This window comes from Electrona antarctica, assembly GCF_951216825.1.
Source record: "Electrona antarctica genome assembly, chromosome: 7".
NCBI classification, from domain to species: Eukaryota; Metazoa; Chordata; class Actinopteri; order Myctophiformes; family Myctophidae; genus Electrona; species Electrona antarctica.
This window is the reverse complement of record NC_136812.1, coordinates 34,674,993-34,702,859: the sequence shown is the minus strand read 5'-3', so window position 1 is coordinate 34,702,859 and position 27,867 is coordinate 34,674,993. Positions and strand designations below refer to the sequence as shown.

The 27,867-nt window shown below is 41.5% G+C and overlaps 2 protein-coding genes across 4 annotated transcripts; both read right to left on the bottom strand.

The window, feature by feature from the left end:
* Positions 1 to 735: 735 nt before the first annotated feature.
* On the bottom strand, positions 736 to 17,692 carry inpp5d (inositol polyphosphate-5-phosphatase D). 2 transcript variants are annotated; one of them, XM_079506086.1, is made up of 27 exons: positions 17,428 to 17,692; positions 16,779 to 16,842; positions 14,962 to 15,097; positions 14,275 to 14,401; positions 13,037 to 13,177; positions 12,522 to 12,612; positions 11,404 to 11,478; positions 11,225 to 11,302; positions 10,996 to 11,119; positions 10,793 to 10,896; positions 10,276 to 10,378; positions 9,667 to 9,863; positions 9,413 to 9,530; positions 8,737 to 8,833; positions 8,245 to 8,383; positions 6,835 to 6,943; positions 6,478 to 6,566; positions 4,606 to 4,687; positions 4,054 to 4,143; positions 3,838 to 3,948; positions 3,667 to 3,746; positions 3,492 to 3,579; positions 2,681 to 2,827; positions 2,255 to 2,318; positions 1,927 to 2,157; positions 1,333 to 1,793; positions 736 to 1,197 (listed from the first exon to the last, which is right to left on the bottom strand). In XM_079506086.1, exons 1-27 carry the CDS (start codon positions 17,565 to 17,567, stop codon positions 1,151 to 1,153), a joined length of 3,333 nt encoding a protein of 1,110 aa, XP_079362212.1. In that variant the 5' UTR covers positions 17,568 to 17,692; the 3' UTR covers positions 736 to 1,150. The 2 variants fall into 2 exon arrangements, with proteins under 2 accessions (XP_079362212.1, XP_079362213.1); XM_079506087.1 differs by having other exon boundaries at positions 10,276 to 10,375.
* Positions 17,693 to 19,463: 1,771 nt separating this feature from the next.
* On the bottom strand, positions 19,464 to 26,804 carry gpr17 (G protein-coupled receptor 17). 2 transcript variants are annotated; one of them, XM_079506307.1, is made up of 3 exons: positions 26,591 to 26,804; positions 19,598 to 21,633; positions 19,464 to 19,565 (listed from the first exon to the last, which is right to left on the bottom strand). In XM_079506307.1, the coding sequence occupies exon 2, from the start codon at positions 21,619 to 21,621 to the stop codon at positions 20,602 to 20,604; it is 1,020 nt and encodes a 339-aa protein (XP_079362433.1). In that variant the 5' UTR covers positions 21,622 to 21,633; positions 26,591 to 26,804; the 3' UTR covers positions 19,464 to 19,565; positions 19,598 to 20,601. The 2 variants fall into 2 exon arrangements, with proteins under 2 accessions (XP_079362433.1, XP_079362432.1); XM_079506306.1 differs by having other exon boundaries at positions 26,595 to 26,804.
* Between the last annotated feature and the right edge of the window lie 1,063 nt (positions 26,805 to 27,867).

Below are 27,867 nucleotides of genomic sequence, written 5' to 3'. Positions count from 1 at the left end.
TTTTCCACTGGGTGGCACCATAGAGTTATGGGTTGGGGTTGGCACCCATATACTCTATGGTTGGCACTGGTGCCAGTTATGATTCACTTTCTGGTTGAAACATTAGGGTTGAACAAGTCTGAAGTCTCTGCTCTAGTGCAGTTCTTTAAAAGTCACCATCAATCTGTCTTTGAAGTCGAAGCCTCCCTCAACACGTTTCAAAGGACCGATCGAAGGTAACATTGAATGTATCTTTGTTTGAGAATGTTTTTATTTCCATTTTAACCTGGCGTGCCAATCTTTGGGCATCTATAGGCCTACGATGTTCAAAAACGGCCCAAAAAATGAAACATGATAACTAGGCCAAAAATAAACAAGAACAAAAATAAACTGAAATGGCAAATTCAACCTAATTTTGTTGACCACTGTGACCAGTAGGCGAATTAATCTCATGATGAATAGTGCTGATTAATAGGCATGCCGCAATTTGGGTGCAACTGTCTGCAATACCATGCGAATTGGATTTGATAAGCTGCTGGGCTTACACATTAATTGCAGTTTATATAAGTAAAACAATTTTACTTTACAATACATTTATTTTGGCTATTTCTAATGCTTATGTTACTGAGTATATCTATTGATATACATGTTCTTTTTTTTCTTTTTCTTTACCAGTTTGGATAGCAGATAAAGAGACATCACTTTTAACATTCAGTTCTTTAAAGACAACAGCAGGGGGGAGCAAATGCCACAGTACAGTACAGGTTATTTTATGGCACAGAGAGTAGACCATGTAAAATATAAATGAAGCCAGTTTAATCATTGACATTTTATTCATTTATTGATAACTCTAATGTACACATTCAAAGCCGGTATTAAAATGTCTGTGCAAGTAAATACTGAGTGGTAATAATAAGCTTTCTATTGCATACATTAAATGTAACAGAATTATTTACTAGCAGAATGTTTTCCTGGTTTCTTCAGAGTTCAGTAGAGATAGATTCCTTTGGAGGCCTATTCTATTAATGCAAATGATAAGTGAAGTACCAGCCTGACCTTCCCAATTAAGGAAATGAATGACTGAACTATTACAGGTTTTGTTCAATGTCTTTGGTTTTCTCCAGTTGCAGTGCGGGAAGCTGCTCAGGCTGAACCATACACAGCTGTGACTTCACTTCACAAAGCGACCCGTTTTTGATGGCTGAGTCTCCTGATGCACTAAAGAAAGATCATAGAGTTCAGGTAAAGACAATATCAGTGTATATGAACATCACCATGACTTCGCAGCTAGTATAAGGCCAAGACTGGCCTGTGAAAATGTAACTTCCATGAGAGAAATAAAGTATATCTTACTCTCTTTGGGGGGTGGCTGGCTGGGTCTCGCTGGTTGTCGTGGTTTATTACTGGGGAGTTCAGAGCTGTCTCTGTAATCTCTGGGTTTATTGGTCTGAGGTTCTGACTGGCCTGTGCGGGACTTGGCTGGCAAGGGAGGTCGGTTGATGCCAGGCCCTATCCCACCCTCTGAGCGTGAGGTAATCACTGGCTTCTTGAAAGTGGTAGGGTGCAGTGGGGCGCCGGATGCTGATGGCTGAGGTTTCTGAGGTTTCTCAGTGACCGTGAAGGATCGGATGCGGGGCGTGATAGGGGGACGTTCAGCATCCATGTCTGAGGCTTTGGGAAAGGCGAAGAAGGGATCTGAGGTTGTATGGTGGTCCTTGCGCTGGGATTCCTGTTCCTTGCCCCATGCTGATGCCTTCCCCCTCGAACCATACAGGGGATTGTCAAACATCTCTTTTGCTGTCTTATCCTCGTCTCTATAGGAGATACAGAATATAAGGTATCAAGCTTCAGATTCACACTGATTTTTCTGTTTAAGCTAATAAACTGTAAATTGCCATAATAAACAATAAATTGCCAGAGTTCAATGTTACCAAAACAAGTACTTACATAGGACTTGATGCTTTTATTGTGGGGCTCTGAATGCTGGCGTCAAAACCAGATCTTTTAGGAGAGATGTTGCCCATGTTGTGGTCTTTGCCCGCTTGCCCAGCACTTGCTGTTGCTTTTGGTGGCATGCTGTAGCTCCAGCCCCGATCTGCAGCAGTGCAAGACTTGATGCCCACTCCCATGTAACTGGGGTTACTGATGTCATATGCATGATTCCTCACATCGGAAAATCTGTTCAACACAAAGGAACATACAAAATAAATCTCCCACCAAGTTCATGTTTAGGACATTTTGGCAAAAAAGCCATGAGACAAAAGTAATTCCATACTTGTTATAGTCAATTCCTTTGCTTTTCGAGGTGGCAGTGTCGTCTCTCTCAACTTTGATGAAATCTTTAGAGGGAACAAGATAGGAAATGGATGTGTTTACTGGAATATAAATTACGTTGAAATTGTTTGCAAATTCAGTTTGCACTTTGCTGACATTTAGTAATAGCTCAGAGATTCTGTACCCTTTTTAATTCAACCCCCAGTTGCCATTTGGTTCTATTTTCATCTCTGGGACCTCAATCAGCACAGTAAAACTGGTAATTTAACTTTGAGAGTGAAAAAATGGAACGGTAATGGACCCCATTTATAAACTCTCATTTACAGACCCATTACAGACCCATTAGATCCCCGACCGTCCCCGGATCCCACGTTGAGAACCAGTGTAGCAGGGGATGTTGTGCCATAGTGTTGCTTTTCAGACTCACCATATAACTTGTCTGTCTGTTTCCCTTCTGCAGTACGCAACTGAATGCCCCCCGTCAAGATGCCAGTCTTCTCTGCGTGGTGTGTCAGAGTGACATGGAACTCTGTGTAACAGTACTCTGCAGCTCGCAGCGCAACACAGCCCTCTCCTGTACGAACAGCACGACAACAAGGGAGTTCATGAAGGTTTGTTAGATCTAATTCTGTATACTCTCTTTGAAAAAAGGCCCTATTCCCAAGGCAGCAATTTTTCTCTGACATCATCTCAACTCATCAAGGTTAAAGTGTTAAGGTGTTCTTTATTGTTACGTCTTTTGTAGAGGTACCTAAGAGTAAAATGGTTTGTTACTGGTTCCTCAGAACCGAACCAAAAGAAGAAAAAATAAATAATCAATAAATAGAACAGTTTGACCTAGTGCTTAAGGTGCTTAAGGTGCTGTGCGCAAGGTTCTTACTCTTAGGTTATAAATAGTAAAAATGCTGTAAAGCAACCTGTGCCAGTGTCATTGGCATTGTTCCACACACAAAGGCTGCCTCTGAGCCCAGACAGGCAGCCGGGTGGGAGTGTTTTCCAAGTATTTTTCTTTCCTTTGGGCAGATCATTCATATGCCTGATTGTCCATCTCAAGCCAAAATGTCAAAAAAAGTACTTAAATTGAATAGATCACTATTCATTGTACAATGAACACCTCTTTAGACCCTCAGTCAAGCATGGAAATACTCCTAAGAACAAACATTTGATGGGTAAAGAAAGGAAGTATCCTTGGGGAGGATCACAAAATGTATCAATTTAACGTGTGTATGGTCAATTACCATAGGATTCGTCAGAGTCTGTTGACTTGATGCAGATGAGAATGTGCTGATCCAAAAGATACTCTGGATCAGAGATGATGGGGACGAGCTTGAGGGAGAAGATGGAGACAATAAATCATTTTGGTTCCCCATCGTCAGATAAATACACAATGAAAAAACTCCACCCTCAGTTTACCTCAACCTGAGTTCCAAACCGAACTTTTATCGAGCCATCTGCTTCCTCTGTGTTCTCTCCTTCTGAGGTCTTGACACTTTCTGCAGAGATTGAGAGTAATCTTTGTAATTATTAGCCTACATACCAATGTCTACGTCAGTTGCTATTATGTGCTCAATTCATGCAACATACTCTCCAAACAACTGGAATGGTATTCAATGAAGAACTTCGTCTTTGATTTTGTCTTTAAGGTGGCAACGCAATTCATAAACTTGATTCCACCCTGAGACATGCTGTTTGGATCTGGGAGGGACAGAAAACATTGTATTAGTCCATAAACTATAATTGTCACATGAACTTTTGAAGGGAAGTGTTTGTAGAAGAAGTTTTAACTGCGGTTAAAATTACCATGCTTAGAGACATACTGCGAGGTCACAGCGACTTCAAATGAGGCGAAAACCGGCGAGTGGTCACTTGTCATGATATCGTTAGTGCACCCTACAAGTGGAGAAGTGTACACATAATTATGACCATGATGTGCCTAATATACTTTAGCAATTGCCAACCTGTGGGCTGAAGATTTGATCTTGTATATCTCTGCTCTCTCGGGCAGAAATCCAGCCAACTCCAAAATGAAAAATTGGTTTCTGCCGGACAGCGACAGTATTTTGTCTTTAAAACCTTGAAAAATGAGCTGTCATTGTGATACAGATAAATGGGAAGATCCAAGCCAGACCACAATATTTGTGTTCATCATCAAAATAAACCTTATCTGAAATGCAGCAGCCCACCCATCTGACCTCTAGAGTTAAGTGGTCAGATGGGTGGGTGAACGCTATCGAGATATTTAAGTGGGTCCTGATCCAGAAAGGGTTGGGAACCACTAGTCTAAAAAAAAAGAAGTAAAAAACACTTCCCAATATTATATTATTATTATATTTCTCCTCAGAAGTTACTCACCATATGATTGACAGACAGCATGAACAAGCGGGTATGACTTCCGTAGGACACGATCACACCATGATGGAAGGTTGTATTTTGTCTGTGGAGTAGGGAAGTAGTTAGCTATTAACTTTCAAAAGCTGTGTTCTACAAACCTGGCCCTAGGTGATTTCATACTTAGTTATACTTATGCACCAATGGCACGAACAAAGTATAAATCAGGCATTACAGACACAAGCGTCTCAGTCAGATGGTTATGGGTGTGATGATGTAGTTAGTCCACAGCATTATATTAGTAACTTCCATTATCCTGGCATTCCTTCCAAATCCAATAGGAATGATTTCATTCAACATGAATTCTTTAGAATGTCACGTAGAGAATAAAATTGAACAGATGAAGAGATGGAAGGCCTTTACACACAGATTGTATGGGAAGCTGGGAACAAGTGAACAATTCTTAGTTTAAAATGAATAACACAACAGTAGAATAAATCTCATAGTTGTATAAATCTCAAACCTTTCCTGGTGCATAAAATCACTTTCTCATTCAATGGGAAGTTAATTATTCATAACAAGATTCTTTTCTTGGCAGTTATGCAAAAGCAGCCTAGTTTATACCGTACGTATGTACAGTTTCAGTTTTTGTGTGATAATTGCTGTGCAGCGCAAGGATTTGTTTGGAGTTTTATTCTCATGCTTGTTGCAGGTATTTTCTTAATTTCATACATCCAAATACATTATGTTAAGTTTGCCTGTCTTTAACTAATAATCTATTATAGATCTCTTTGGAATGATGGGGATCTTGGGAATTTGTCATGAGCCTCCACATATCTTATAGCCATTCAGATGTTGATGGCTTGAAACAAAATCCGATTCTGCATCAAGGGACAGTTGTCATAGCTACACCACAGGATCTCCTCACTGGTCAACAAAAAACACCTTGAAGACCCTAACAGGAGCCCTTGTACAAGGTTTATTTGACTATGCATGCACCTCTTGGTACCACAGCACCTCCAAGGCCCTTAAAACAAGGCTACAGACTTCCCAAAACAAACTGGTCAGACTACTAGACACGTGAATCCCTTGACTCCTTCAAAACCAAAAGCACCTATGGACGGCTGCAATTCGAAACTGGCCCCTGTCAATTAAGTCCCCCCACCCCTTTCTCCCCACTGTACATGTGCTTCCCTTTTTTTACTTTCTTTATATGATGATTTCCTTTTTTTTTTATATAGAAGTGCATATTTGTACGTCTCTAAATGTTCTGATGAATTGAAAATGGTAGACCCTGTTGTAAACAAGTGTAATGCTTCAATCAGTCAATCAGTCAATCAATTACCCGAAGTCTGGCCCTCTCTCCATATCGTGCGATAAAGGCATATTAAAACTGAGCACAGACATGTCACAGACGCGACATACCAAAGCCTACACAGGTTGTGCAGTCGACATGCTGTGATTGGCCAGTCGCTGTGATTGACAGCCTAAACCTAACCTTAACCTCAGTAAAACTATACCTAACTGTGACCATGACTACACTATGCTTAATAGTGTAGTGACAGTGACACATGATGTCAAATAAATGGTAAATAGTAAATGGTGCATTTATATAGCGCCTTTATCCAAGGCGCTTTACAGAGATTGTGCATTACATTCACCCATTCACACACACATTCATACACCGATGGCAGCGGAAACCATGCAAGGCACCAACTAGCACATCAGGAGCAATTAGGGGTTCAGTGTCTTGCTCAAGGACACTTCGACAGTAACTCTGGGGGAGCCCGGGTTTGAACTGGCAACCTTGTGGTTACCATCCAGGCACTCTACCCCTGAGCCACCGCCGCCCCCCACAAATAGTAGCCATAGATGAAAATTACTTGTGAAGCCTACCCCTGTGGCTTTGGCCTTTGTGTAAGCATACTTCTCCCGCGTGTCTCTTTCAAAGCGATACGTGGGTGCGAAAGTGATATCCTCTTCATCTAAAGTCAAGGGAAATAAACAAGACAGGTGTATTCAACTTTGAACAGGTGTATTCAATTTGATGTATATGCCGACAAATGATGAATGCAGTTACTATAAAAATATAAAACCCATGTAGGCCTATAAATTCAGTTACGCCAAACGCTGTAAACCTTTATGCTTACACAATAAAATCCTGTTATCCATTTGCAACTCTGAGAGTGGACAAGCTGTATAGCTGTATACATGATGGATAGACTATCGTCTTTGCATTTTATAATGGCATACCAAAATGCAAGAAGACTTTCCCATCTTGCTTTTCTATGTTGAGCTGGTCTCTGCAGAGGAGTTCCTGGTACGACTGCTGTTTGATCTTCGTCACAATGTTCTCAGCTTCCTGTAAAGGCAAACAATGCAAATCAATGGCTCTTCCTGCCTTGTGACGTCAGCAGTCGCTGTATACGGTAGGACTGCTAGACTGCTAGGGGATGACAAGAGTGACACAGGCCAAACAACCTTACTCTTGTGATGAATTCTGATGCAGTGTTATGCAATAGGGCAGGGGTCCTCAACTAGAAATGCTGAAGGTCCACTAATATTTTTTTTAAAAGACTCCGCAGCGGCCAGCGGAGAGCGGGGCTCTATGCCTGTTTAGTACAGTCACACCAAGGCAAGCTTATACAAATCGGTTCCCCTCCCAACCAACCAATACTGGGGTGCAGAGTATGGAAATAGAATGTTTCACAAATATTCCCCTCCAAAAATGCACAGCAAATGAGAGGTATTGTGTTGAGGCACAAAGAACACTTTTATTTATTTTTATTATTATTATTTTATTATTATTTTTTTTTAATTGTCCAGGGTCCACAGAGAGGTGGTCCGGATCGCGGTCCGCCTATTGAGGACCCCTGCAATAGGGTATATGCACAGCAGCCATTTTTTAAACAACTCTTCCTAAGTTCCTACTTCCTTCACAGGTGTTACCGATGATACTAATTAAGGCCCTGTTCCAATTTTAGTGTAATGTGGTTCATAAACGTTTACATTTCAAGGACCCCCATACATCTCAGAGTTACACACCCATACAGGGCCATTTGGAACCCACTCAAGGACACTTTAAGACCCACTGGACTGTAGCAGTGTTTCCAGTGAGCCAACATGCACAATAGCAGCCCTGACTCTGGAAGTAGGAAGAGTATATTCTGTGTGAAAATATCATATTATTCGTGATTTGCGTCACAGTTGAATTGTGTCAATTTATTGGGAGCAGATATTTTAATTAAAGTTAGTAATTTTGCGCGAATATATTACATGAGGACAATGAGGTTAACAATGTCTTCAAATATAAGGGTTTTGGACTTGGACATACAAGGTTTCCTCTCCATAGTGACAATAATGTTCTCAAATGTTACAAACACATTGTTAATGGTTGGTATAGCAGCATCAATTAGATGTTTTTAAATGATAGATAGGGGCAGGTATTCATAAGATTTTATCTTCTTCCTGCTCCTTTTCTTTTTCTGTTATGGAATATGTAAAAGAAAAAGTACAAAGTAAAATGAATATAACTATGTAAAACCATAACTGAAATGAAATAAATGAATATGAAATGAAATGAAATGAAATTGTGTTTTGAGAAAATTGCTGGACCTCATATTATCTATCGATGTTGTTACAGTAAATATCTTTGGAACTTACTGCAGATGGAAGTTCCAGCCTGTAGTTCAAATCACCAAGCCAGAAGAGGTGGGTGAATCGATGTGTGATGTCAAAGGGATTCAGTTTCTTATCTCCCACATTCAGGAAGCGCAGAATGCTGAGATAATTCTGATTGCGTCTGTAAAGTCAGCAAATATTATTAAAATAATTGGTTTGAGGCATTTTTGCAACATTTCAGCCACATTATATTTGAACTTCTCCATGAAGAAGCAACGCAGCAATACATTGTGGTTTCATTGCGAACACGTTTCAATTCAGAGTCTTAAGACCCATGGTACATCAATAATAATATCAAATGTTTTGACAAAAATGGGTTGACATTTCAATGCAAAGTCTATTCAAAGATACAGTCATTTCAAAGACTTAATGTTTATCGGAGGGGACATGTGTCTGTCTACCCCTTTGGGAGAAAAAGGGGAAGAAGATTTGACAGAATTGAGGGGAAAAAAATAAGTCTGACTTGTAGCTAACCTGAGTTTTTTCTCACTTCCAGAGGTGAGGTGACTGTTGACAAAACCAAAGGATGTTCCATTAAACATGAAGGACACGCCCACTGCTCCCTTGTTTCCTACAAAATACACATGTGGTGAGTAAATAAAGAATAAACCAATAAAGAACATAACTATCCATCTCATCTATTTCTTTATGTCGGGTTGGCTTACTTCAGGGGTTTTCAACAGGTGGTCCGTGGACCACTGGTGGTCCATGGAGGTATTGCATGTGGTCCCTGACCATGCATTTAGTAATGTAGGATTTGTTCATTTTTTTAAAATTTCTTTCCACTAGTTGAGAAACTGTGAACTGAATAACCTGGTGTCCATTTAGTAATTTACTGACAAGTTGGAGGTCAAGAAATTCAACAGAAAGAGGGATTTAGAATCTCAAGAAGGGGAAAGAGCTGGTTCTCTGGTTGAGTCATTATTATTAGGAAATTATTAGTAGTCAATGGACCATTGGTTGAGAAACAGTGGGATGTATACACATGGGATGCATAGCAAGTGTTACAAAAGCACTAATCTTAGCCCATGTCCCCACCCAACACAACCCCAGGTTGATTCTTATAGTCATGGTGGTGGTCCCTCGTTCACAATCAGTTGAAAACCCCTGACTTACTTAAATGCTATGGAGAGGTTTGGTGATCACTTACCCAGTGTATTGGCAATCCCTGTCTTGACGCTGCCCGAGAAAATGTGGGAGATTCTGTTCTCATGCTCTGGCTTCGCTAGGACCACAATGCGAATGTTCCAGAGAGTGTGGATCGCCACCTAGACATTAGAAGATATAGTTTATGTGCTATACAGGGGTTCCCACACGCTTCCTTGCCGAGGACAATAGCCTCTGGCTGTTGAAATGGCTTTGACGAGAAACGTGTCAATGTGTCATGTGTCATGTGTCACTCACCTGTTTGAAGCTGAGGTTAGTGATGTTCTGCAGTGTGTTCTTCAAGGTGTCAGCCCAAAGCGTCTCTCCCAGCTGGTCCTCTTGAGTTCCAATGACGTAGATATCATGTGGGATGTGGTTGGCGGTGTCGTCTCTTGTCTTTCCCTGGCCCTTACACTGGAACCAGGAGTCCATGTTGTTGGGAGGATTGCTTCCTCCTGTGGGTTCATAGGGGTGCAACATTTCATCCAACTGATCCACTTCATCCTTCATAAAAACTACATTGATAACCGATAATTGAATAAAATAATCAATTCATAATCAATCTCTATTTAAAGCTCGCATTTTGCGATTTGCTATTTTCATATTTCTTTCATGACAGCATTGTGTATGACAAAGTATAAAATAACGCCTAAGCAATGAATTGATGTATGAAAAAAAAAAGAATAATCACTAAGAAAATAATGGAGAGTTGCAGCCCTGTTATGATACGCCACGTAATGAGTCAACTCTTAATAATGATTAGATTCTTTCTGTTAATCCATTGAGACCTGGAACGCATCCATGTCACGTTAGCGTTTAACCACATTAACCATTAAGGAGAAAAAATCAGTATTAAACCAATAGTACCCATGTTCCAGGTGCCAACAAAAATGGTGATCAGGTCAGGCTCGGGTTTGTCCGAGTGTTTGTTTTTCATCTGTTGGAGAAGCTGGCAGAATCCCTCTCTCTTCTACCGAAACACCACAACAAACATCACAGGAACAACAAACAATAAGACTGTCTGTTACTATTTAACTTATAAGCAACAAACTACTGTAAGACATATACAGACTACTACTACACTAATACTAATACTGCTATTACTACTATTACAACAACAACAACAACAATGTCATAATAATTATTGTATTTTGTTGTTGTTGTTGTTGTTATCATTCGTTATAGAGGTACAAATTATATTATAGATTTATTTGTTTAATTACACATGGGGAACACTGTGTTGTAATGTACCGATTAACCTTTCAAATGTCATTCTTATTAATTGATTGCTCTACGTGCTCAGAAATGTAACCAAATCAGTTCCAGACTCATATTGTAGGCATGGATGCCTTTGCCACATCAGTGAACTCCATTCAAAAATTACCTTTGTGTTATCAAAGACAAACTCTTTGCGTATCTTCTCTTTATCTGTGTCCAACACGATCATGAGTTTGGCGTGCATTTTCTGGGATTTCACCAGCTGCAGGACTGGAGAGTTACATTACACTTACTAAGAATTCACAGCATTGCATGTGTACTGTATATAGTAATAGTTGGAAACATTATTGCATATAACAGAGCCCTTACTTTTATTGTGCCCATAGTATTTGTCTTCGAGGCCATCTTTGGACTTCTTGTGGAAGAGTTTGCCACTTTCAACGTCCACTGTGAGGGTCATCTTTGTGGATATCCCAAGAGATTCTGTCTTGACCTGTAACAATCAAAGATAAATGCTTGTCCATCATACTAAAAACCAAAAATATATGTTAACTTTTCCTGCAATGAACATTAATGTTTTAAACTGAACACAGAGTACCTCAAAGGACACAGGGGGGATGAGAGACCTTCTGTGGCCTCCGTCATATCCAACAGACTCAAACACAGCACTTTTGGCCTGAAAAAACAAAATAACAAAAACAAGAAAAAGTCAAGTCTGATATTGGGAGTTGTGAGAGATCCGGTATGTGTTTATTGTTTTATTGTTTATTGCAGTACCTTCTCCTCTATTGAGTACAGCAATGTTGTAATTTGCTCAAGCCTAAAATGAAGTTGACTTGAGTCAATAGAAACCTAGAAATGGAAACAAAACATACACATATATGAGTTAATTATTTTCTCTCTCTCTCTCTGTGTGTGTGTGTGTGTGTGTGTGTGTGTGTGTGTGTGTGTGTGTGTGTGTGTGTGTGTGTGTGTGTGTGTGTGTGTGTGTGTGTGTGTGTGTGTGTGTGTGTGTGTGTGTGTGTGTGTGTGTGTGTGTGTGTGTGTGTGTGTGTGTGTGCGTGCGTGCGTGCGTGCGTGCGTGCGTGCGTGCGTGCGTGCGTGCGCGCGCGTGCGTGCGAGAGATTTTCACCAGTTATGGCTTAATGAAAATCAGGCAGATCAACGTTCAAGAAAATCCAAAATGTTAAAGGAACTCTACTCTTTTTCACCCTTATTTCCATCTTCATCAGCAGGAGTAATCAATACATGTTTAAGTCCATCAGAACAGCTCGTGAACCAAGCCTTCACAGTGAATTCTGGTTATTGTAGCATCATGCAGCTAAGTGCCAAAAAGCTGTGTGTCAAAATGTACAGCATCCCTGTAAATGTGCTATATAGACAACATTTAGCCACTAGATTATTTTATTTATTTCCCTCAGCCATGTCTATGAGGTAGCACTCTGCATGCAGTCTGCACGATAGACATAAAAAGGTAGACGCCTCCTTTGGCTCTCTTCTCGAGAGTAGGCAAGCTTTCCCGAGATTCCTTGCGAAGCATATAGGAAGCATCATAGATATATATATATCTATAGGAAGCATAGCGGAATCATGAGCGGGCGTCACAGAAAGGGACGTTCGAGAGGTAAAATGTTTGTTTAGTTTACTCATGCCAATAAAGCTCCCTTGGATTAAGTCCCGGTACCTTATGCAACAGAAACAGAGGCAATGTGGATAATGGTGGCCGTCAGCTATAAAATGTTAAAAGCAAATATATTTTGGGAGGAAATTATACATAAAATTAAAATGTGGATGTATTGTTTTCTTTTTATCATTTGTCTAAATAAGTGATATTAATATCACCTTTTAACATCATGTACAGTGATTAACTGAACAGGATTTAAAGGGCCACTCACTTGAGTCCTGAGACGCCCAGGCCCAGGAGAGAGTTGCTGGTCTAAGATCCTCTGCAGGGCCTCCAGAGTAGGCAGGATGTTGGAAATCTCACTATAAAACAAAGACATGCGGGCACATGTGGCTTTAGGTTCAATGTCAGTGTAAACATGGAATGTATGGAGTGATGTTTGTGGAGAATAAATCAGAAATGTACTAGATAATATATGACAGTGGAAATGAATAACACTGTGTCAGGGACACATTTTTACGGGTCCCTTTATTTTTTACGGGGTTCCTACATTTTGTTTTTAATTATTATTATTTCAAAACATTTTCAAAAAACAATCCCAAAAAAGTAAAACATGTCATGAATTAAAAGAAAAATGTAAGCACAAATGTTTAAGAAGTAGTGAAAATAGCCAATCTACAAGCTCACAATGCGGCGTGAAGTGACACGTTGTGAGCTTGTAGATCTGCTATTTTCACTAGTTTGGGCCTCAGGCAAAGTTTCTCCACAATATGCCACAAACTGCACCTGTTCAGATTCTTACAGACCACCAGTGTCAGCTCCTTCAGGTAGGGAAGGTAGGGAATGCCATTCTGTACTTGATCTGCATCTAAACTTATGGATGTCCTGAAGTATTCTTCAATGGCCCGTTGGTGTTCCTCTGGTAATCTGGGATAACACAGGATCAAGTTAGTCATTCTTAACTCGCACAGTATACTGTTTACATAGTGGGAATGTGCGTGCAAAATGTCATGGTAATCGCACGCTGTGTTCATGAGTTGAGGCATTTTGTTCAAACCAACCAATCAATAACCAATTCTGCAAACTTTGGAAGCCAATTTTAGCCAATGGGGATGGAATATGGAAAATCGACAGATTGGTGGTTTATCATATGACTATAGAGATACTGTGTACCGATTTGCGTGATTTTTCGGCCTCATGGTGGCGCATCTGAAAAATTTGGGGCAGAGGCTCTGGGGAGTGAGTGTGCATATAGTTTGGCAGGGCCCCGGCTGTTATGTTATAATCATGAGTTGCCCATGTACATCTTAGTCTATGTACTTGAACTTGAGATACAGTGTACTATGTATTGTGTAGTGCCTGTACTGTAGCATACTTTATAGATAGGCTACGAGAGACATCCCAGCGCCAGCAAGGTCAGCCTTGCTGCAGTAGGCACGTTATTATGTCTCATATCTTGTTGTCACGTCATTATGATCCAGCACTATATATGTTCCTGTTTGTGTAATAAACTTTGTGAACCTTTAGCGTGATACTGTCTCGTGTCGCGTTTTTGTTCTCCCGGCCCGCCGCAGTCGCCGTACCGAAGGAATACTTCAACCGGATTATCACACACCACCCAGCCTGCACTCACTACCTGTCTGTCAGAACCAGACGAGGGTCCAGTACTTAGAGATTACAACAATAACACCGGCCAACAGTGCCTGACATTAGCTGAACGCAGACAGACGGACAGACGGATGGGCAGGCGGGGTGCAAAACAAACTCTCTCACAATAACTTGGTCCTTTGAAAACGTTACACTGTATATCTAAAAATAGTGAACATATCAAGGCAAGCCCACAACGCACCATAATGACACACACATTGTGAGTTTGTAGATCTGCTATTTTCACTATTTTTGCTATTTTCAAAAGTAGCAAAAATAACAGATCGACAATTCTAAAATATTTCCGTAGATCCGTAGATCCACTATTGGTGCCTATATTTTTGCACAACAGAGAATCAAATAGAATGCGATCGTACGTTGACATGTCCATGTGTTGCAGTCTCTGCAGATAGGTTTCAGACAGGGAGAGCTCGCTGGGTTCAATCATGTTCTCGTTGCCTGTGAAGTTCCGTGGTGGTAGTTGTGGTGGCTGGTTAGAGGTATCTGTAGGACATTGGGAAAAACGGTTCAGCCTGGCTGGATAATGAAGTAACTGCAGCAAGGTGAAATATCCACACACTGAATAAATACTGTATTCCCAGTAAAGAAAACCGGAAACCAAACTACAAAATCAGCATAGGGTTACACCCTCTCTAATTAACAACGTTTTGGTCTCATAGGCCTGGTGACGGTCTGTGGTCTGGGTAATTAATGAATGAGTGAATTACCAGGAGCGTATTGTTCAGTGTGTAGGTTCATCTGTAGGATAACAGCCAGCTGTGCTTGACAAACAGCGCTGTCTTATTACATACTGTAGATGATGTGGTTCACAAACATTTTCATGTCAAGCCAAGGAACCCACATTAATATGTATGATTTTGGACACGGTCTGAACCCCATCTGAATATATTTTGGGCCACAAGATTTGTGTTGTTACCTCAAAACAGAGGTTTGTGAGTTGTGACTTGTGAGCTTGTTGATCATCTATTTTTCAAATATTTTATGTGAATAGTGAATAGTGAGAACCACAGACATGTTTAGTTAGGATAAGGTTTGGTTCTGACCTTGTTCCTCCTCTGCCTCCTCCTCGTTGGGGACGGGGAACTGGAGGTTTGTGACCAGACCCATGTTAGGACTGTAGTAGGCGTCCACCAGCTCCGACACATCAGAGAAGAACCTGATGGGGACACCCTCAGATGCCTGTGGAGCACAACATACTGTATACTGTAGCATACTGTTAACTCTCCCTTCCTCTTCCTTTCTCTCTGTGTCTCCCACGCAGTTTGAACTTTTTGCGTCTCTCCTACGCAAATTTTGCGTCCCCCATTGGTCTATATACGGCCCCCTCCATTTTCCTCTCTACACCAAATCTCTTTGCCAAAAATGCCCAGTCTACAAGCTTACAAGACGTCGCATGAGCTTGTAGATCAGGTATTTATGATGAATGCACCCCCCAGAATAGCGATGCTAGGGTTCATTTGGTTCATTGGTGCATTGTTTTCTGCATGTTAAGTGCATATAGCCATCTCGGCCTCTAGGCCATTTCTTTTTCGACTCTTCCAGCAATGAAGTTATAGTTCAGCTGCAATACTATTATTATTGTTAGCTAGCTAGTGTGACTCCACACTTACATTTCAAACAAAACACAGGGCAGGACTACTTGGCGTGATTATTTCAGACAATACCAAACAAAATGTACCCATCTTTGGTGTTGAAATGTGAGATGTAAGTTCTTGCTAACTGGGAATGGATTCTTGCATAACAAATACAGAGAATACACCCTGATTGATTTGCTAGAGGAAGTGTTGCACATTGGTAGACTTTGAATGCTCGGTTAACTTTTTGAGATCTCTATTAAAATATGTACGAGTCCATTTCAAATGAAATGGTACGCATGGTACCAGCTGCACCAGTTTGTTGCCAGAACATACACAAAATAGAAGTAATTCAAATGGTGAGGAAATATTCAATGTTTACATCTAAAAGATACCGTACATTTAACCTCAGTTTGGTGTGCTAATGCTATTGTCCCAACATGTAATTCTGACTCATACAAGAAAGAAATTGCTACAGTCAATGTTCCAAAACATTGATCAATGTTGTTTCTCTGTCTACATCCTCTTCAGAACTTTGACATTTAAGTACATTTACTCATGATGTACTGTACTCTACTGTACTGAAGTAAAAATGTTTGCGGTACCTTTACTTTACTTGAGAGGCTCTATTTTTCAATATATAGTGTCGGCAAATGTTTTACTTTTTACTACACCACATTTATTTTGAAAACATTAGCTTTAATTTACTTTACTACTAGATTTCATTATTACAAAACATACATAGACCAATTAAGGCTTAATTGGTTCATATATGTTTTATAATGATTAATTATTAAGCCCTATTTTATACTTTGTCTATTCCAAAATAGCTGGTGTACAAGCTCGCAACACGCCACAATTTGAGGCGCTGTGAGCTTGTACTTTTTAGCGATAAAAAAAAAGAAGTTTGGACACATTTATAAACATTTAAAAAATAAAGTGAAATGGGCATTCACCAAGAGTCCTTTTTCTTTGGTACCAGAACTACATTTTGCTGCCAATACTTTTGCACTTTTATAGTAATAGTAATAGTAAACATTCTATTACAGAGTATTTCTACATTGTGCTATTGCTACTTTTACTTAAGTATAAATATATATATTTGAGTTCTTCTTCCACCACTGTGACATTTAAGACATCTGCCTGTCAGCCATTACCTTTCATAAGACTGTCAAAAGCAGAAGTGCTCAGTGAAACTGTAGTCTCAACCACATATGCTATGAAATACAGATTATTGGTGTGTGAAATATAGCATGTGCTTCTATTTTCCATCTTGTTTGACCCACCTGGACAGATAGCTTCTTCTCCTCATTGGGCAGGACTCTGTATGTGTATACACAGTTCTGGAATCTGTTAGTAAAACGTGAAAATGTGAAAATCTACAATCAAACCTGATCTTTCCAATATCAAAAGTAAAAACGTGTGTGGATAGCAGTTTGGCAATGTACAGCACCACTGATATACTGATATACCACTGCAAACCATATGCAAACTGGAACTGGGTTGTTCCAGTTTGCATTACTTTAGTTGTTAGTTTTTCAAAAGAAACAAACAAACAAAACTTCCTAAGGTTGTCACTTCGTAGTGTAGTATGCAGTTACAGTAAGAGGAAACTGGCTCAACTGGCTTTGATATGCAAACCATGTGAGTCGGTGACATGATGATAGTGAACATCTCTTTGTACAAAGAAAACAAATCGTATACAGAATATCATTCCAATGTATTCAGGTTTGGGACACCTTACCCTTTAGATCACATACACACTTCCTGGGCTATTTTCCATAAGTTCAGATCACTTGTGAATACAAGCTGCATTTAGATTTGGTTTCTTGCACAAGAATGACGAACCATAGGCTTTGTTTAACTGTATCATTATGCATAACATTCACAGTACTGGAACACAGGGGGTGCCTAGTAACACACAATTGTACTTACAGAACACAGAGGGCATAGGCTCCTTGTATGGACTCGCTGCCCCTGACCAGGAAGCTTCCATCCCTCGCTGCGTATGAGAGGAGATCCTCAGCTCTGGATCGAGTAATATTGCCATGGTACCACTGTCGATTCCTTAGCATCCTGTTTCTCACTGAAGTGCCGAAGCTCAAACGTTTTGCATGTGCTCCCAAAAACACACGACAGCAAACCAAAGTTGATTCAGTGTTTCTTACTGGCTGTTTTCATCTTTCACTTTGTGTGCGTGTGTGTGTGTGTGTGTGTGTGTGTGTGTGTGTGTGTGTGTGTGTGTGTGTGTGTGTGTGTGTGTGTGTCTGTAGGTCCTCTCTCACTCGTTCATCCTCTCTCTCTTCCTGTTAGCAGGGCGAAAGCAGTAAAAGGAAGCTGTTACCAACACAGCAACTCAACTTCCTCATTTGAGTGGTTTGAGAGGAGGGCCCCACTGGCTGCCACTGTGACTGTAGGGCTACTACTGTAGCACACAGCAACACACAGACCTTTATCACACAGTTCTAATGATTAACCAAGATGTCCAAAAACCCAAACTAGAAGTTCCCAATTGCCGTAGACAACTCAGGACTGACCAATAAAAAGAGGTAATGTATTTTAATGCAGAATTGGTTGTGGGGGGAGTATGGCAGACTTACTATGTGAAAGAGGAAGTGAGAAAAAGGGGGGGGGGCACAGCTCTTAACTGTATGTTAAGAGCTGTAATTACTTTTTCCAATTAATTTATTCAAAATTAGGAACTTCCCTTGACCCTGTGGGCTGTAAGCCATAGAAATAAATATATAACTAGTGCAATCACTTTGATTTAACACTTTATAACACTTTCTATCTGACATCCCTATTTTGGACATATTATTATAGGCAAAATGTTTTTAACATTAAAAAAGAAATTCTACATTTTCAGAAATAGCAAAAATAGATGATCTACAAGCTGAGCTTGTGACATTTTGGCTATTTATCGTACAATAGAGTATAGCATGCTGTCTGGGAGAAACCACCTAACTCCAAAATGTACATTTTTCAGGAAATGAAAAACATCCAGCTCAAGTGGACTTAGGAGGTTTTTGTCGAAGCTCTTTTTAATACTTTTCATTGGTTCAATATATTTTTTAACAAACACAGATGTAGACTAAAGGGTGTTCGATAGCACTGATTTTATAAAAAAATAAAAATAAAGAAACGGGTGGAGTTTGGCAGATAGTTTGAGGATCCAATGGAGTTTTTGCAGAAGCACTTATTAATCATTTCCATTGGTTCAATATTTTTTTAATCAACACACAGATGTGAAGGGTATTCAATAGCATTGATTTATGGGGAAAAAACTAAACAAACAAACAAAAAAACTATCAAAAACCTCAAAAATGAAGTTAGGTGGTTTATTCCGGACAGCAACGATATAGAGCTTAAGTGGTTAATGATTTGCATAGCTTTCATTTCCATGATAACATACTATAAATATATGAATTTACCAGTCAACCCACTACAGTTACAGTCAATACATACAGTAAGGTCCTCAAAAGCAAATGGTCTGACCAGGCCCAATTCATCAAAAGCATTTATAAACTTTGTCCTGTTGGCGTAGAAGAAAGCCACCACTGAAATACTTTTTGTTAAAATCAAATGATTTTATATGAATTAAGAGCTTAGGTTGTGTTTGAAGTATACTCATACATACATGAAGTTAAGAATGGTTTGTCATGTTCATGTGATGGACAGGAAATCTTTCTCAAATAAGAAGAAAATGATCTTACAAGCCGCAATCTGAGTCACATGACATGAAAAAGAAATTTGGTGCTGTGACAAAGCAATGCAGCCAAGGAGGTTTCCATCCTGTGTCTTAAACAGGGGTTACCACTTTCTCTCTCTCTCTCACACACACACACACGCACGCGCGCGCACGCACGCACACACACACACACACACACACACACACACACACGCACACGCGCACACACACACACACACACACACACACACACATACACAGCCTCATGCAGGCTTCAAAGCAGAGATAGTGTAATGACCTCACCACAGTTACAGAAAACTGCTGCTATACTCAAAACATTTCATATACTGTAGGCGTGCATGTCTTGTAAAGACTGTATACTATGCTGTGCTGCATAAAAAAACATTTTATTATCACAAGAGGGGGGGGGGGGGGGACATTAAATGAAAGGTAACTCAGAGATTATGTAATGATACAAAAGTTCTTCATTTACAACTTTAAGTCACAGACTCTAATATAGCTGCTGCTGTTTCCTTCATTCTATTTAATTATATGTAGTCAAACTTCGCTTACTAGTTGAATTATTGACGTTTTTGATACAGTAGTGCAATAACATAATAACATAAACATGAAAAATGGAACAAATGCATAGAATAGTTTCTTAAAGAAAATATATACATTCTTACAAAGAGACAGACAAACATCAAAAGATTTGTCAAGCAGAAACCAAATGAATATAGTGCCTTCTCACTGCAGTCCTTGGTCAACTTACACTTTGATGTTAAGCCACAAGTTATAAAATGTATATTCATGTAACTTTTGTCCTTTAAAGAAAGTTACAAAAGGAAACCAGATTAAAGAGTTGCGACTATTAGTTACATTGTTACAATAACATACACAGATTTTTGGCATACAATTACAAAATAATTATAGCATAACAAATTGAAAGTATACAAAATATGTACACATGGTTACATAGTAAAATCAGTGTCCCAATGTAATTTTTTTCATTTGCAACTCTGATAGAGAACAATTTGGTTACATTTGTTTACTATGAGAGTTAAATCAACTATGGATTGCATTGTGTGTGATGACACAAATAACAACCCAGCATCAGCATGAAATATACTATATCGTTATGAAGCATTTATAAGCTGTTGGTTTGCAGAGTGAAGCTTACAGGGACTTATAGAATGTTTAGGCGAGGCAGTAACACGATCCGATTTAATTAGCACGTGAAACCAGCTTTTATGTTCAGCATAACCTAATAACCATCACGGCTTTTACAGCTTTTGCAGGGACACTGCACTGATACAGTTCTGTAAGTTCACCAGACATGTCCCTGTTTTAGCCTACCAAAGCCATGAAAGCGGCAGCATTTAAAGAAAGTTCCAAATGAGTTGAATAAAAAAGGCCCCACCTCAAAACTCGGACTTGGCGCTTAACGAGCTCTCGCGTGTTCCCTTTAACTCTCCGCTGGTGGCTGCCGAGAGCCCACCGTTATTTCTGCAGAAGAGACGCATCATGGTGCCGCGGAACTTCTCTGCCCCGAAAAGGTAGACCAGTGGGTCCATGGCCCCGTTCAGACACGTGAGGGAGGAGGCAAGGCGGTTGGCCAGGCTGAGACCCCTGCGAGCCTGGCAGGAGATGTCGGGGTGGTTGTAGCCCAGGATGAAGATGGCTCTGATGGCGTGATAAGGCAGGAAGCACACCACGTAGATGAGCATGACCAGGCCGATGGTTCGCAGGGCCCTCATCTTGAGGGCCGGCTCCAGCCTGGAGCCTTTCCGCAGGCTGTGGATGATGAGCAGGTAGCAGGACAGGGTGACCAGGAATGGCGGGGTGAACGCAACACCCAGTGAGACGAGCGCGCGCCGTGAGGCCTTCTCCCTGTACAGCTGCAGGCACACCGTCACGCCGTCCACCTCCGCGGTCTGGTGAGTGACCAACAGGGGCGCCATGGCCACGGTGACCAGGGCCCACAGACAGAAGCTGGCGATGTGCGCGTAGCGGGCACGGCGGACCTTCAGAGACCTGACCGCATGCACCACGGCAAGGTAGCGGTCCCCTGCCACACAGGCCAAGAAGTACAGGCTGGCATACATGTTGACATAGAAGAGGAAACCAGCCAACCTGCATGGCACCTCGCCAAAGGGCCAGTGGCCCCCGGTGAGGTGGTAGGTGGCCCTCAGAGGCAGAATGATCACGTAGGACAGGTCGGCGACAGCTAGATGCAGCAGGAAGACGTTGGCGGGTGAGGAGGTACCTCTCTGGCGAGAAAAGATCCACAGCGCCAGGCCGTTCCCGTTCAGCGCCAGGAGGAACACCAGGACGTAGTAGCCTCCAAACAGCATGTTCTCCACAACGTCATCCCCCGCCAAACACGCCTCTGAGGAGCCGTTGGACAGCAGGGTGGGGCCTTCTAACGTAGTGGACTCCATTCTCTTGGAAAGCTGAGGAGATTGAAAAGACAGCTAGATAAATGAATAAGGTCTGATTTATGGGTTGCGCGCACCAACCACAGCTGATACAAGTCCACAACGAGTCGCACTGTGACATTGTGAGCTTGTAGATTTGCTATTTTCGATGAGCACCAACCAAGTATAAATCAAGCATAAGTTATACATAAGTTGATACAGATTCAGTAGCCAGTTCATTATTTGCTTTAATGAATGAATTGTGAATTATATATTATATATATATTACTCCAACAACATGTTTTTAAGGTCACTGGTGAAACACGCTGTAATTTATAACCTGGCATTTGACTTTGTGAAAAAAGAGAGAAGAGTCAGGAAATCATACTTCTCTATCCGCCCACACCATTCCACACACACACGCACACACACACACACACACACACACACACACACACACACACACACACACACACACACACACACACAGATAAGGACAAGATGTGGGCAATTTGGTTGTCATTCTGCCAGCTACCAGCCCCGGCCTAGACACTAACTCAACTGGTCCATACAAGCCTACATGTACCGTACCTGGCTAAACACTAACTCATCTGGTCTTATACCAGCCTTGATTTATTACGTTATTAAACAGAAATGTAAACACTAAACAGCACAGAGTACAGTCAAACACCTAGTCTAAAAGGATAGCACCGAAAAAGGTCCTTGTGGTCTTGTTTCCATTCAGGTCCTAATGAGCCTGTACGCTCAGAGGCAGCAGAGTGTCCTGTCCAACCAATGTTAGAAAGTGGTTTGACTCACCATGTCACATTTAGTTCAAGGCCATGTGTAAACGCCCCCGTTTATTGTGTGTAGCTATCCATCTGTGACATGCAGTAGCCAGGGTTGGGAAGGTTACTCCCCAATTGATTCCTTCCCACACACATTTCTGTGTTGTCACTGCTGTACTACTGACTCACCAGTGAGGAGCCCCCCCGGGAGGACGCCGAGCGTCCATCCTTCTCCTCCCACCCAACACTCCCTGCTGACAGCCTGTGTAGGAATACGTACAGTGACTATCACCCTCCCCGGCCCCCGCCCGTCTTCCCTCCCCCGAACACGGGCCAATTGTGGTTTTTTTTTGTAGATGCTTGACGGATGACGATGAACTCCATACAAACTATGTCCTAGACCTAGTATAACAAAGCGTACTCAAATTTGTTTGTTTACTGTCAAGAATGTTTTACTTAAAGCTCATAAGCATAACACCAGTGAAAGTTGTGATGTTTTGATTTTAAAACAAGTTCAGTCAGACAACTCACGAATAGATTTAACCAATATTTATTAGAGAATGAGAATACAAGTGTGCATACAATATTAGACTTGGCGTTCGGCTCTGCTGAATTTTCTCCCTGCTCGGCGCGATTAAACACCATCGTAAAACATTAAGAGCAGGGAGATAGATATACAATAAAACCCCCATGGGGAGCATAAATAACAGAGCCCACCGGTGGTGCTGGGGTGGTGGTGGGAGCAAACATCACATAACAACCAGGAACCATATGCAGAGGAAGGCAGCCAGGAAGAGCATGCAGACTGGTGAGCTTAAGTAGCCGGCCCAATTGGTCAGCTGACTGCCACATCAGTGAATGACGTGTGGGACTTGCACACGCTTATACACCCACATAGTAATGCAGCATTTTAACCCCTTGAGTATAGTATGCGCCTTTGAGCAAGGCATGAACCCCCTCGAGTATGTCTGCCTGAACTAACTCTGCAGGCTACGCATCATTTATGAAAACAAACAGGCGGGTATTCTGAGGACACAACGTTATCTTGCATCGTTGATAATGCTGCCTGCCTGCATGCATGCTTCCCTGACCTTTACCCGCAAGATGCTAACATGTGATACAGTAGTAGTACAGCCTGGAAATGTTTTTTGATTTCACAATTATGGTGGGGTTTGTTTTTTTACTGTCAAGAGACATTTTAGTAGTATTTTAACCCTTTAAACCATATATACTTCAATGGCCGAGGGCCCTCAGGGCTCTATACTTGTTCTGCTCCTTCTTTTCCTCCAATAACAAACCTCTTTGCTGAAATAGCCAATCTATGAGATCACAACGGGATGCTAGGATTCATGTGGTTATATTTTTTTTCCTTTGTAATTGTAACTGAGATTAGTTATATTTATTTTGTTATTTAATTACGTAACTCCTTGCATGTATTACATTACTTCCCAACCCTGGCAGTGCTGACTACTGTAAATACTGTAGCCTATGTGAAAAGCAAGAGAGTAAGGAAAGGAAGTATCATTTTTCTCCAGCTTTTCTAAAACAATACAGGTTAGCATGATTTTGACTGAATAATGAACTCCATTCCAGTGAATTGCAGGAAATAACACCAATAGTGTTATGAAAGGCACTCACTCACTCCCACTATTTCAGCATTCTGGATAGGCTTACGTTTATCCATCCAACTAGGACAGCCATGTGACTGTGCAACACGTCCCCAAAGTGTCCCTGCACAAGAATAATCCTCAAGTTTAACCTTTTGGCTCACATTTTCTTGCAGTTATTCAGACCAATCGTTTGATTACTCTTCGCCCCTCCTTGAACAATCCCACCATAAATATTTGTTTAAAGCATAAGAAATCCTCACACACCCAAAACTAAATTCCCTCCCACTCAGCACTCAGCAGTGTCCCTGAAAAGCCCCATCAGTCCAGCTGCACCTCTTCTCAAACACTCTTTCTAATTTCGCAATTCTATTTCTGTCTCTACCCCAACAACTATGCAACCAACAACTCCATAATAAATTCAAATAATCACAGTAGGTAAATGGCCTTACTGGACCTCAAATCTCAACATGTTCTGTACATATTAAAAACCAAAGCAGAAAGCACCCTAATTCATTTGACAAAAGTAAAAATGAAAGTGTGTGGAAAGCAGCCTTGATCAGACTGGTCCTCGGAGCACAGGTCTCCACCAGGTCAGGTAGGTTCTTGTAGCCTCCTGATGGTGCTACAATAGGCCAATGTGAAAAGGCTGCCATTTCTTACGCCTTTCACAGCAATTAGACGCTGCAATCGTGATTTAAGGCATTTTGTTCCAAAAATGCTGGTGGCCCTATAACAGGCCAAAGTGAAAAGGGTGGGATTTCAGTGCGTTCATGATTTGAGGCATTTTGTTAAAAACTGACCAATACTGCAAACTTTGGAAGCCAATTTTAGCCAATTAGGGTGGAATATGAAATGTCAGACAGATCCGTCTTGATCACATGACAGAGTAATATAAAACAATGTGTTTTACAAAAGTCTGCCTCCTGGTGGTGCTATAAAAGGCAAGTCAAATTAATTCCTTGTCTAGGGTCGTGCGTGCAAAGTTTTACGCAGATCAGTGCAGTTATAGGTCAAAATGCTAATCAGCCAGGTAGCCTATAGTGCTATTTCAGCCTAGTGGAATTGCATGCAGGATTTATTTCACGTACATCGCACGCTGCATTCATGAATTGAGGCATTTTGTTCAAAATTGACAAATCCTGCAAACTTTGAAAGCCAATCTTAGCCAATCGGGATGGAATATGGAAAATGGAACAGATCTGTGTTGATCACATGACTATAGAGATACTGTGTTTACAGATTTGCGTATGGATAACATCTGTAGGAGTAATATACAAAAATGTGTTGTGAAAATGTGGACTGTCATTCTAACTGCATACGTTTTGTACTGCATTTGTCTCTTCCACAGCAACTGCACAATAAATGTAACTAATCACAGATTGTAAACAGACTGTCTGTAGGAAGATAATTAAATCAAGAGGAGATATGAGATATGAGACAGGACAAAATGTGTTTTTCCACAGACAATGAAGATACAAAACATTCAATGCCCATTGCCCACTTAATTCAACAAACGCTGCTAGACCCATTGTAGGACCTGACCCCCCTCCATACAAAATCTGTGGAAACAATTGACAGGAGGATGAAAACATCCGTTATCTGCCTGAGCCACAGCACCGTCTCATCAGCACACTGTCCAGAGGCCGGTGTCCCTAAAGGAGCCCGCCAGATGTACCAGCACCACTTGTGCACATCTTGTGTGTGTATGTGTGTGTGTGTGTGTGTGTGTGGGGGGGGGGGGGGGGCACGCAAAGTGGAGCTGTGGGACTCACAAGGAAGGGCAGTTCTCAGCCAGAGACCTGACTCCTGGCAATTGGCATTAAGGAGCACAAGTCCCGGAAAGAAAGCTTGCCGTCTCCTCAGGGACAACAGACCGGGGCCGGGGGCAGCACACTTGAATGCAAAAGCTCACACAAATACCAAGCCACCCCGCCCCACCGGGCTTAATCCTGAAGAGACAATCCAAAATGCCTTCATCACAGTGATCTGGGTTAGACTAATCTGTACAGGCATTCTCTTGTAAAGAGTGACAAAGAGGATTGCTCGCGTCTTGGTGTTGGGCTTTTCAGAGATTATTGAAAGTAGCTCATTGTGAGCAAATATGCAGCGCACTCTGCTGCTGTTCAGCCCAGCAATTTTAAACATTCTCACAGAAACACTGACACGCAGGTGCAACCAAGCCAGTGTGTGATTTAGTAATGACACTGAACTAGCACTGTTCTCTATCAATACAAATTCATCCATCCATCATCAAATTCATCCATCTACCCTTGAATTAGAAGATGACAGTGTATGCTTTGTGAAATTATCTGAAATCTAGAGGCAGGCATTTTTGGGGGGCAAGTTTTATGATGACAATGAAAAATGTATGATTAAATGAAAGAAAAATGTATCAAAAACTATGCTAGATTCTGATGCTGAATAATTGTATTGGGTACAAAAAAATGTGCGTAATAAGCACTTTTTTAGCAGTTCAGAATTGTTTTGCTTTACCAAAATTACTGTTCATCTATAAACATAAAGACTTACTGTAAAGTTGTCACAAAACAAGTAAACACGTTTGCTTTATAAAGAATACAAAAAAGAAAGACTTACCCACCTCTGCAGAGCTTGTGAGTGCTTGAAGGTTAGGTTTCCTAGAGGAGGAGTGCTTCAGTGGCTGCTGCAGACGGAGCAACAATTGGTGGAAGAGCAGAGGGCTGTGCAGCCGTCCCTGAGCGATGCAAAGTGAAGGCTGGGAGTAGTGTGAACTGTGTGGCGCTCTGACAGGAGGAATGCTGTACTATCACCCCCTTTACTCTATGTCAAGATGTTCCCGGGAATGAGACTGAAGCTCTTTTTGTGTCTCAACAAATTTGATAACAGAAAAAAGGACTCCCGATGGGAGTCTTTTCGTTTGAACCTTGACCCGCCCTTTTCTTCTCCATCACTGCTCCTCAGAGAACCACTTGTGCGCTCAACAATAGCCCCGAGTCAGACTAAGTGGCGCATTTCAGCAGCGGAGAAAAGAATGGCATGCCTCAGTCGCAATGAGTCGTCGGGTATGAGTCCATGGAAACGGGGCTTGGCGGTGTACCGAACAAATGCTCTTAACATGAAGACCCCCAGACTCTCCTCCTCCCCCCTATCACTTGATACAAGACTGGTAGTTAATTGAGCAGTTTATGACTAAACGTCTCAGAGATGATCCTTTAGAGACGTTCACAAAGTTCCAAAGAGGGCCCCCGTGCCCCCTTAGGAGAACTAGAGAAAAACAAGGGGAAGGAGAAGGGGGGGTGTGGGGGGCTTGATGGAAAGAGAGGCCCTTGTTGGTCTCTTGCCTCCTGGGGGCATCTTGAATTGGAATTCCCAAAATAATCAGCCACATAGCCATGAGACAGATGTGGGGTGTGTGTGTGTGTGTGTGTGTGTGGAGGGGGGGTGTCAGACAGAGGATAATATTTCTTTCATACGCGGAGGACTGGAGGTCCCAGCTGTGTGTTTTGGACACTTCTTTCCTGTCTCTCCACCGCGGGGTGAAACATCGATATGCAAATAGTAATCTGTAGCCGTTCAATGGAGCCACTATGCAGGCAGAGCTGTGGAGATCACACTGCTCTGTTAATCTATTGCCAGCTACTAATTGGGATGGGCCCCCACTTCTGTTACGCCTGAGTTATACTCAGTTGCTCGTGGGTGTTGCGCACTGACATCTACACGCTCTATCAGCCACATAGCCATGGGCTGCGACACGGTGTGAGCCTGTAGATCGGCTGCTTTATGCTTCTTGTCTGATTTGTGCATCTCATCGCCCCGCAGCATGGTGTGGTGTGACCGCCTGTCATCATAGATAAATGTTATTCACATCCAACTGATATGAAGGTTGATTAAAA

What these genes read in the sequence shown, in the direction of transcription:
- gpr17 (XM_079506307.1), bottom strand. Translation starts at nt 21,621, where the DNA reads ATGGAGTCCACTACGTTAGAAGGCCCCACCCTGCTGTCCAACGGCTCC.
- inpp5d (XM_079506086.1), bottom strand. Translation starts at nt 17,567, where the DNA reads ATGCTAAGGAATCGACAGTGGTACCATGGCAATATTACTCGATCCAGA. An exon ending in TCCCCCCTGTGTCCTTTGAG is followed by an intron (nt 11,120 to 11,224) that starts GTACTCTGTGTT and finishes TGATTGTTACAG; the next exon opens with GTCAAGACAGAATCTCTTGG. An exon ending in AGGGATTGCCAATACACTGG is followed by an intron (nt 8,834 to 9,412) that starts GTAAGTGATCAC and finishes TGTATTTTGTAG; the next exon opens with GAAACAAGGGAGCAGTGGGC.